Here is an 11,872-nt window from a genome sequence, read left to right as displayed (position 1 = left end):
TACGTCAGTAAAAGAATATCCGGTACTCTCTGATCCAACGGCATTTTGTACAAAGTCTGTACATACAGTATACATACATTCAATGTTGGCCATAAGCACCGATTTCACTTAGAATTTCATGTAGACGGCAAGGAATGCATCACTAACGGTACGCAGCTTCCGCCTGGGTGTCTGTGTTACTCGTGACATAATTTTACTGTTTTAAGTGAGTGGGGCTTTGAACAACAAAACCAATCTTGGACTCTTTGCACGGTTTCCTCTTTCGGAGAGCAACAAAAAAACATGTTTGGCACTGGCTTGTATGTTAAACAGGCACCAACAGCAGCAAAACATTCATATACTGTCTGTAGACAAATTTGTTTCCTTCATTCGTAGAGGAATCTTCTGGTCTGCGAGAGGTCTGAGTGGTTCTAGTTTCATCCCGCTCTGTGATATCTGATCTGAGATCAGATTTCCTGACCACAACAGTTGCTAAATATTATAAGCAGAGCAGCAAAACGATACAATAAGCGTTCCTCTAAACCACAGTCAAATCAAAGCATGAGCAGAGAACCAGAAAAGACGATTGGTTCTATAAGCTCTAGAGTTCCTGTCATCGCACTGTATATGTGGATGCATCTATAGGTGCCGCCGACTGTTGTGCCTGTTGGTGCAGTACAAAGAGCAACAAGTTCATTCATCACCTTAGGCACTCTGGGTAACTTTGTAGTTGTTTCCATTCGGGCCTATTGTTTTGGCAAAAACAGATTGCATAGAACAGATTGCATTGCCAAGGTTGATCCTAAAAATCCAATTATACAACACTGTATAATTTCGTTAAATATTAGCACTAACTATCAGTGCCCCACTGGATATTACACGCATTCTTTAGCGAACACATGGTCAGCATGCCCTATCAGTAGTCAAGCTGTGTCCATGACTACAGTTCCCATGAAAAATGTCCTCTTTGAACTCCAGATGAGTTCCAGACTACATTTCCCAAGCATGAGGATTTGACCTGCAAGCGTCCCCTGTGCGGGAACTCGTGGTCGCGGCCGGTTAGCACCATGCAATTCCAGTTTCTGTCATTCAAGCTAGTCTCGCGGAGACAATTTGGCAGATCGTGAAGTAGTCCCAGGTCAAAAGGACTCTTTGAGGCAGGTTAGAAAGGGTTGATACGTTTGTTTTGACCTAGCTTGGCTATCGACTTACTGACTTGGATCATCGGATTTCTCAGATATGAAACGTGTTGCATTGCTGTCGAAAATATTTTCTAACCGCTAGCACTTCACCACAAACGCCTTGGCCCCAGCTGCAAACATTTAGATTCAAGAAAGGCCTGGAAGGTTTTTCTTCTTTTTGTTTTTTGATGAAAGTGACAAAAACAAATAATTAAATGAAGAAAGGTTTTGCATTAACATCATCAGGGGGCAAAAATTCAATACTGATCAGAAGGCCAATTCACAAAACGACAAATGTGCGTGTTTTGACTTCCGTTGATTCGCTCTATGGTCTGTCCGAGAGGCGTTTCACAGTTTACTAGCATACAACTGAAAGTCTAGAGGAAAAGCCTCTGTTTGCCAATAGCTTATTATGGCATAGTCCAACCAATGATCAGTAGTTCAAATGAACCCGAGTTTTTTTTTTTTGGTTTAGAGGAGCTAAACGCGTTACGTTGGCAAAAAGAAGCGACTTTATCGTGATTCTGAACAAGGAATGTTGATGACTGGCAGATACATCAACAATTCATACCTCAAAGTACAACAAAAAATACTTTGAACGTTACATGTTGCAAAAAAAATGTGTTCTCGGAACATAGAAAACAATCATGAACACTACAAAAATACAATCTACGAAGCTTACAACATCTGTGAGGCCGACGAGTCAAGTAACAGTTTCAGAACAAACTCTTCTTCAGTTCATCCGAGCCTCACGTAATAAATTATCACAGTACCACAAATTATTCTGTCCTTCTCTCTTTCTCTTTCTTTTGTTTCGCCCGTTCTATCTCTATCTCTCTCCGTGGCGGGGGGTTGTGTGGGGTCAGTGTGCAGTGCGCGCTGTCCTGCTGCTTCGTGGAAAGCGATGGACTTTGATGTGTTTGGACAGGTGATCGCTGCGGGCAAATTTCTTCTCGCAGACAGGGCACTGGTAGGGCTTAACTCCAGAGTGAGACCGACGATGCCGTGACAGCTCGTCCGACCGGGAGAATCTGCAAGAAGAATCCAGAGATAAAGCCATATATCAATGGTTGTGCACTGATCCGAATCATTTTTTTAGCATTTTTTTATTTTCTTTTGTGAAGCTGCTTTGGAGCAGTATGCATTGTGAAAAGCACTTGGCTTTTTGCTTGCGTTGGGATTTTGATTTATGACCGTGTCTAAAAAAGGAAGAGGGCCTTAATGCTTCACTTACAGTTGTTTTGAAGTCAACATTGTCCTTTTTTACTCTGTACTTTCCTTGTCTTTCTCTTTGTAATCAGTATAGCAACTTGTTCTGCCTCTGATAAAACTATCCTCTTTCTTTTCAAAAACTTTCTCTAACTGAATATCCCCTTTTCATAAAGAAAAGCATCAGATTACAGAAGAAAACTTTGTCATGCATTGCTTAAGTCAGTCAATCATTAGATAAAACACTTTGCTAATCCAAAGCAGAGAGCAAAACAGATCCTAAATTAAAGCCTACTTGGTCATTATTCACATTAATAAACCCTATGCACATCTACTGCATATCCCAGTGTCTTCTCTTATATTTGTGATTTTGTAAGAGCAGTTGTTGCTGTGAAATCAGACAAAAGGTGAAAATATTGCTGGAGTTACTGAGTAACCAAATGAAAAGCACTGAATCAGTGACAGTGAAATCTCTTTCACAGGCTTCGAGTCGAATAGTTTGATAAGGAGCGCTTGCAATGTCCATTAAAACTGTCAAACAATCGCTCAGTGTCTTCACAACTGAGCAGCAAACGGTTTGAGCTCGGAGCAGATCTAATGAGCAACTATATTTAACTCGGCATGCTCAAATTCCAAAAGTAGATTTGCACAACATTCACGACTGTTAATGTTTTCTGAACGCGATTATAGGAACCAAGACCCAGGAGGGGGTAACACACAGCTTTTTTCGTTTTCTTTTTAGAAAATATGGAAGCATTTGCTTTAACTTAAATGTGCAGTTCTCTCTTACTCCGGTTCTACCATATACTCTGCACAGACCAAAGTAAAAGAGACTCCTGGGAAATTAGTTATATTACATTCTTGGTGTTCACATAACTGTCAACTTTACACTACCTTTATACTACCAATATACATCTTACGTAATAAAAAGCATCTGAAGATAGTGTGTACTCCTTTCTGAAATGAGAAAAACAGGAGAACAAACTCTTGCTCAACCCCATGCCACGGTTTCACATGAAGCCATAGGCGAGGTAGTATCTGTTTCTAATGTACTGGGAACATGTGTAGAGTATTTGCAAGGCTATAAAAAAAACAATCTCTCTCTCCTGCTTGGCTTTTCTTCCAGTTTTACAACAAGCTTAGACAGGAAAAGTACAGTTGCAGCTATGCTAACAGTAACGCGCTGGCTTTGTGCACAATCCAAAAATAAAACCCCTGCAACAAAATGACTAACCAAACTAAAAAGATGATTCTCATTTCATATTCAAAAGAGAAGATAGCAACATCTTACTCATGTCGGACAAGTTAGCTATGAAGCCAAGCAAAGTGTGATGTTTTTTTGACTGACAAAGTATCTCGCATTCTGTTGTACCACATGCATGGTATGCGAACAAGTCTTTGAAGCATGTTGGGATGGGATGGTGGTGGACTAATTGTTGCCCTGTGGGGTAGGATGGGATGAGGTGCCCCTCCTTGTTGGACGTCAGAGCTCACAGACAGAGCTGTTCCAGCATGCTCTCCAGCACATGCTATGCTTTGCATTGTGGACAAAGAGTTATTCATTTGCAATCAATTATATCGATGCTCTCAAATGAATTCTAAATCTGTATTCTAAATATTCAGATCTAATATGACTTCTGACTTGTAATGTTGCCTGAATCATAATCATACAGTTTGGCGCCCCGACTGAGCCTGGTTTCTCCCAAGGTTTTTTTTCCTCCATTCTGTCACCGGATGGCACTTTGGTTCCTTGCCACTGTCACCTCTGTTGCCTTTGGCTTGCTTATTTGGGGATATATAGTTGAATACTAAATATTCAACTATATTACTGATCTGCCCGCGTTGACACTATATGATAATTAAACTATTTTGGGATAGTTCACCCAAAAATGAAAATGTGATGTTTATCTGCTTACCCCTAGTGCATCCAACATGTAGGTGTCTTTGTTTCTTCAGTAGAACACAAATGAAGATTTTTAACTCCAACCGTTGCTGTGTGCGAATCATATAATGCATGTGAATGGGTAAAAATTCCATTAGAGCAAAAAAAAACATGCTTGGACAACATGCACAGAGCTCTGTGGCTCATGACGACACACTGATATCGTAAGACACAAAACGATCAGTTTGTGTGAGAAATCGAATTGTATTTATATAATTTTTTCCTCAAATATTTTTTACACATACAAAATGCTAGAGCGTGTATATTGACCTTACTGGAAATGAAGTGCATTCCAGGCTGTTGGATGTGGCGTTGTATTTGAGGAAAAAATTATATAAATAAGGCTCGATTTCTCACACAAACTGATCGTTTTGTGTCTTAAGATATCAATCAGTCGGCAGGAGCTGCAGGGCTCTTTGTGCATGTTGTCTAAGCATGTTTTTTTTGCTCTCATAGAATTGTTACCTATTCACATGCATTATATGACTGGCACACAGCAACGGTTAGAGTTAAAAATCTTAATTTGTGTTCAACTGAAGAAACAAAGACACCTATACATGTTGGATGCACTGGGGGTAAACAGATAAACATCAAATTTTCCTTTTTGGGTGAACTAACCCTTTAAAGATCCCGTTCTTTGCGTGTTTTCGAAGCTTTGATTATGTTTACAGTGTGCAATGTAACATGAGTTCATGTTTCGCGTGTAAAAAAACAGTATTTTTCACACAATTGACTTATCTGTACACCGCTGTTTCCTCTGTCCTAAAAACGGCCTGTTGATTTCCTTGTTCTATGAAGTCCCTCCTTCAGAAACACGTAACGAGTTCTGATTGGGTCAGCGCTTCCCGTGTTGTGATTGGACAGCAGCTTAGCGCACTTTGCCCGGAAGCAAGCGCTGAATGCCCACTCTTCTCCACGTGGGAGAGCAACAAGACCACGCCCACTATTTTGCGTGTTGTTGTGGGCGGAGGGTTAGTCAACAAACGGTTCTAGTGACGTCATTCCTGAAGGAAGTGCAGGGGTGTTGTCCAAACCGGCCGTTCGCTGTAGGCTTTGAAAGGGAACTTCTGTTAAATAAAATATCTCACTTGGCATTGAACTTTGAGCTTTATAATTTTACAGGTATTATTTATGCTCTAACAGCAACATTACACACTAACTAAAGTTTGAAAGATGGAATCGCGAAGAACGGGACCTTTAGCTCTAAATAAAGCTCTATATAAATAAAGGTGACTTGACTTGACTATTTTCCATTTCAAAACCAGACAAGTTATACTTTGATACAAATGCTTTATTTTGCTGTATTACATGCATATGTTGATACTGCAAACTATATCAGTTCAAATGCAGGTTGTCCTCTATTAACCTTTGTGTGGAAGTTGTATAAAATAAAGTATGTACTTCCTGGTTTTGTTTCCAATAGTATAGCCCTCTATGAAAAACAGCAAAGCACATTGTCTGCACAGTGTCTGCGAAGACGTTAGCATCCTAGCTGGTGTGTTTTCCAGTCAAGTACCATGTTTAAAGCTATTGTGTGTGCTTTTAGGTCTAAGAAATTTCCAATCTAAGTGTGAGCATGGTTTTGTGTGTTTGTGTCACTTGGACAATTTTATTTGCGGAGTACCAAAGGAATGCTAAAAATGCTGGTAAAGCATTGCTGCAGCCAGGCTTGAGGCAGCCAATGGGGCATTCTTCTGTTGCTTTCTTCCCTACATCCATTTCCTGACAGTGTCCCGGAGACCTCAATCAGACTCTCAGACTGCTGAAGGACAGTAACTGGCAACTGCTATCCAGAAGCAAGGCTAACCAAGGTCACTGATAACAACAGACCTCTCAAACAGAAAGTCTTATTTACAGAAACTGACATCTGAAAGAGGGACTTGGAACATAGTAATAGCTAAATAAGGGATACTACTATGACCAAGTAATTGAAGAATGTAGTAACTCAAACTTGATTAATAATGCAATTAATTGAAGATTGCACGTTGAGGGTAATCATCATCCACAAGCATGCACATATATAAGAACCACTCGTCTCTGTCAAAGACTGGCACTTGAAACTTTATCTATCCTGTCAATCCTGACCCTCACTACAACTGCTGGTGCACTTTACACAGTATCCAGGCCTGTTCAGAAAGATTGGAGCTGGACATAGACTAAGAGTAAACAAATGAAGCAGCGAATAGGGCAAAGTCTGCCTCTTCAAAGACTTTATCTAATCTGCAAACAGCAGAGATAACACAAAGCAAGACCCAAAATCTAAGGACAAATTGTGAATGAAGTTTACAGCTACAATACAAAGTGATTATCGAGCAAATTTGGGGGAGTACAGCAGTAACGCTACTAACTAAACAACTTTTATCAATAACATGATCATAGTTCAGCAAAATAGTATCGTTTTTGCAGTAATATACTACATTTTCCAACAAGAAGCGGTGTAGCATGACTCAAATGTACTGTTAAATCACACTGTATTTTAAATGCAACATTACAGCCAATGGATTCCCCATCAATACGGCATGTTTTGCATGTCTCCTTAATCAAATACATCTGATTCAGGTTATCAGCTCATTAGTGAGGCCCCAAAGACCTGAAATGGGTGTGTCAGAGAAAAAAGACATGCAAAATGTGCATTGTTGGGGGATCCAGGAATGTGGTTGGAACCCCTGCTTTATATGTGACATTGGAAAGTCTGATTCATTCTTAAGAATCGGTTTGTGCGATCCAGGGGTGTCCAATCCTGTTCCTGGAGGGCCACTATCCTGCAGAGTTTAGCTCAAATCAGAATTAACTACACCTGAACCAGCTAATCTAGGTCCTCAGGATTAGTAGAAACTTCCAAGCAAGAGTGTTGGTGTAGGTTGAAGCTAAACTCTGCAGAGCACTGGCCCTCCAAAAGTTAGTCTACACAGTAGATACATAAGTAGCCTCTGTTTGAAGTTCATTCATGGACAACAAAGATAATGATGTACCACACTGCTTTCGCAATAACTACAACTTATTGGAGTGAAAGCCCTTTGTACACATACAGACCTTGACAGTTAACCTCAGTGTTTGAGTGGAAAAAAACATGTGTACCACAATCACATTTGTAACTGTACAGAACAAAACTATGCTGCCTGATCTGTCCAAACAACATTTTCAAAGACAATGAACATGTAGTGGACACCGGTCCTTAAACACTCACCTCCAGCCACAGCCAGGCCAAGTGCAGGCAAAAGGCTTCTCGCCCGTGTGTCTCCTCAGGTGGGCTTTCAGATGGCTGCTCTTGGTGTACATCTTGGCACAGCCAGGGAAAGTACACTTGTGCATTTTAATAAGATCAGCTACTGAGCTCTTTTGGAATTTGTGACCCCCAACTACAAGCCCTGCATCCTGGCCGTCACCTGTTCCGTTCTCTCCAAGACCTAAGGGCTTAGCGGCAATGGGAACCGGGGCAATACGAACAAACTTGGAGGAAGAGCTGTTAAGGCTAGCTTGAGGGATCACCTGAGGTACCAGGGCAAAGGTTTGACCCTGGATGTTGACAAGGAGCTGGGTTATTTTGATGTCTGAGGCAGGTTGTGGTGTTGGTGGCGAAGGGGCTGTTTTAGGGCTCAATTCCTGTTTCACTTGAATGGGCTGGAGCTGTAGGATCACAGGCATGCTAGGATTCTCCACCACCACAACCTTCTCAGAAGAGTCCTCCTTTTTCAATGAGCTTTGATGATTTGTGGAGGCCCCTATTGTGGATTGTACACTTTTTGGATCAGAAATGGCATTGACTTTGTCACTTGAAACAGGCACTGTTTGGTCTAAGCTTTGAGCCCAAGGTTCTGACGTAGCTCCTTGGAAGCTCGTACAGGTCACTAGACCTTCACCAGCTTCCTCCTTCAAGGCCATCACTTCCATGTTTTCCTCCAGGAACTCTTCAATCTCCTCCAGAGTGGGCTGAAACAGTAGCCCTGCATGGTCCTCCAAATCTCCAGGGAAAACAGGGAACTCGAAGCACTCCTCTTTGGTGGTGCGGTCCCGACGTGACTCCCAAGCCAGACCCATGGGAAGGACAGGAGGGACCATGGGAGATACCGTTGTAGAAGTCAAGTTTTGGCTCAAAGTTAGGGACTGAGTGTGTAGGAAGTCAAGAAGGCCATCTTGGCTTTCTCCACTTGAGTTACTCCCACAACTAGAGCCCAACACCTGAGACTCGGGGCTTGAACAGGAACGTGGGCTAGATGAGTCACTCAGGTTATCCTCTGAGAATGGAGATGGAAGCATATGGTACACTCCCTCGTCTGTCACCATATCCGATGGGTTGTGGGCTGGCAGTAAATAAGTGTAAGGAAAGAAAGTCTCTGCATCAAGCAGCAAGTGATCCACCATTCCTGGCTACTGCCTGTCCGTAGCACGGCGGACACTTGTAGAGATCCCCGCTATGAATGATTCCGGTCTTTCTGTGTCTATAAAAAAAAACAAGAAACAAATTTGGGATTAGCAAACAGACTTTTGATCTCAAGTCAGTATGTTTACATGCACTTTTGTAATTTTGTCAGACTAAAATAATACTGTGTAATAATTTAATCACAAATCCATACAAGTCCTGTTTTTGCTGGTAGTCTGCGTTAACAGGCCTAGATAGCTTGATGTCGTTTAGCATTTACTGTATACACACATTAAGCAGACTACTGTTAGCCTTGGCATTTTACACACATTCCAAAAGTGATGCCCAAAATGAATTTAAATTCTTCAAACATTCAACGACATCGCAAAAACCAGCTGAAGTTAGGATATAAAAGTGCATGTAAAAATACTCTATGTCAGGTTGATTTATGATTCACTCAACAATAATCTTTTTTTGTTGTTGTTGTTGAAAACAGCCCAGCAGCAGCTAAAGGCTAAGCTACCATCAACTCCTGCCTTGTGGATGTGTGAGACACTGGAAACAAATTACTGTAATAGCTGTATACGTCAATGCTAAAATAAGGCTGTGAACATGTTACTCCCTCACTACAAGTCTTGCTATAAGCGAACCCCATTTAGACAAGATAGCATTGTGTGCACACAAAGAGTCTTAGATTGGTCTTAGATGTGCTTGATCTGAAGCAGATGATAATGGTAAACCTAGCACATAAAGTGATCCTGTTATGTGTTAGACAACTCACTGTTTAATCAATAAACTATGTTCAATAACTTAGAGATATCTCTTTTTGTTTGTGTTCTACTTGATATATAGAAATATGTTCGGTTTTCACTCTGAGGTGTCTTTCTTGTTAGCATAAAAGACCAACTGTAGTGCTGCTATCAGCATATCAACTGTATGTAAGACATTCAAGAAAGCAACATTGTTCATTTCTGGGAATTTGACCACCAAAGCCTAACTTCAATGCTGAAGCTAGTAATTTCATTATAGCATTCCTTGGCTCATGAACTGAAATGAAAAAAAAAAAAAAGAAAAGTAAGAAAATCTGTAGCTACAGCAATGCAATAACCACTCCAACAGAGATTTTGCACATACTGTCATAATAAGAAGTGATAAGTATTTACCAAATTGGAAGGGTAAAACAATTAAGAAACATTAACTCATGAAACAAATAAAAAGTAATTGATAATGTACACTAATAATAGCATTCGTTCTTTAAGCAAACATATAGATCTATCTCATCCTTAAAACATACACTAAAGTTAAAATCTACAGATCTTTCACGGGCTGCTGAAGTAGCTCATTAATCAGTGCTAGAAAGTTTAATTGGTGATTAATCGCGATGGTGATTCTAGCGCCCCCTGTCTGCTGCAGTGGAGAATGACCGAGAATAACCCTGACATCTACAGGCAATGTCAACACCCACATGTGTCCACTGAAAACTCAGAAGGAGACATTGTTTTTCAAATACCCTTAGATAATTTAAATCTCTCGTTAATTACTTCACGTTTTGCATCCCGTACCCTGTTTCCTACATATGCTTCCATCTATTTGACCTGTCACAATCATGTCAGTCATAATTGCAACACAATTTGTAATACAAGTCAAAGTGGTAGAAATATGCCATGAATGCACTCCAGGTGGTAGCTTTGTCACTGATTATAATCCTAGTGGATTTTTTTTTTTTTTTAAGTGTAGCATTCATGTTACAAAAGTGTACTTAAATAATACTAGGCTAAACTATATAACTGGACATGCAAAACATTGAACATTTATTTTATTATTATTGTAATTATTTATAACTAAATTATATACATTTCGGGTTAAATATGCACAGATGGCTACACAATAGAGTTCGAAATATGCCACGCGCATGTTTTATGTAAAACTATTAAATATACATTTATAAGCAAATATATTTTGTTTGCCAGCGCTGTTTACCCTTTAAAACTATCGTTCTCTCTATTTATATAGTTAACTTAATAAATACAGGTAATTCTGCCTGCTTTGCTTCTTTTTTTCTGCATTATCTGCCTCACGTTTCGACGCTGCAAATAGTTGCACGCAATTTCCGCGCATGCCACGCGACTCCTCGACGCACAAATGAAAGCATAAAAACAGGCAAACTTACCTCTCTAAATCACGCGCATTAATCCGTGCTGTTTAAAGTTCTAGTACGATCCGTTTCTTTGCTGAAGAATGCCTCATTAGCCGTTAAATGTGCCCTTGAGACATGAAGTGTCTCATGGCAGATCATGCTCTCCTCTGTAGTATTACGCTGCTGTCACACGATCTTGTCTTGTGGGCTTTAAGAGTAGATTTGGGGAAGGCTGCTGAAGGCTCGTCTGCTCCACACGCTGGGATTGGTGGAGTTGTCGACGGAGGCTGGACTCTTGCCTTTTGTCGTCAATGAACAGCTTTTACTGAAGTACACAGTTGCTTCTGTCAACTGTCCGACTGGAGGAGCTTTAACTCTTGTGCTGTAATATCAGTGCATCTGGTTCAAAGTGCAAACGTTGTCATTAATGTAACTATCGTTAATGAAGTGATCATTTTATTTCACATTGTAATAACAACACTATTATACAATAACCTAAACTAATCTCAAATGGCATGAGTGCTGTGATATTAATCTGATAAGATTACTGCTGGCAATTTAATATGGGATTTAAGTACTGACCTCATAAAGACACTGCATATAGTGCATTTTAATGTGATAAAATGTTAACAACTACCCAATTCATGCTTTTTCATTGATAAACAAGCTATGAGCCTCTGAAAAATGTTGTGTCCCGGCTTAACCTACCAGTCTAATTTAAATATGGGATGGAGACTTTGAACCAGTGTGTTTTTTTTCTTCTTTTTTTTTTGAACCAGCAAGTTTTCCATGGTGTCCAAAGCTCATGAGAGAAAAAGCAAGGCATTCACATTGAAGTCAAACAACTCCAATCAGTACAATAAGTACTGATAATAGGCCCTCAAATACGTCAAAACAATGTTCTTAGATAAGAATTTCAGTCTGTTGAGAAATACAAGTTATTTTGGCATTAATGTAACAAACAGAAAACAATGACATTTATAAACTGCAGTAAATAAGTGGTGTGCACTTAATAATAATAATGATAATAATTATATATATAATTACAAAAATTGGTCCGATCA

At 40.0% G+C, this 11,872-nt stretch overlaps 1 protein-coding gene across 1 annotated transcript; it reads right to left on the bottom strand.

Moving 5' to 3' along the window:
* Positions 1–225: 225 nt before the first annotated feature.
* On the bottom strand, positions 226–11,046 carry klf15 (Kruppel like factor 15). Its single transcript, XM_067445753.1, has 3 exons — positions 10,842–11,046; positions 7,499–8,750; positions 226–2,191 (listed from the first exon to the last, which is right to left on the bottom strand). The coding sequence occupies exons 2-3, from the start codon at positions 8,671–8,673 to the stop codon at positions 2,023–2,025; spliced, it is 1,344 nt and encodes a 447-aa protein (XP_067301854.1). The 5' UTR covers positions 8,674–8,750; positions 10,842–11,046; the 3' UTR covers positions 226–2,022.
* Positions 11,047–11,872: the final 826 nt, after the last annotated feature.

Source organism: Pseudorasbora parva, chromosome 6, assembly GCF_024679245.1.
Source record: "Pseudorasbora parva isolate DD20220531a chromosome 6, ASM2467924v1, whole genome shotgun sequence".
Lineage (NCBI taxonomy): Eukaryota > Metazoa > Chordata > Actinopteri > Cypriniformes > Gobionidae > Pseudorasbora > Pseudorasbora parva.
Note: the sequence above shows the minus strand (reverse complement) of the source record. Positions and strands in the feature narration are given on the sequence as shown.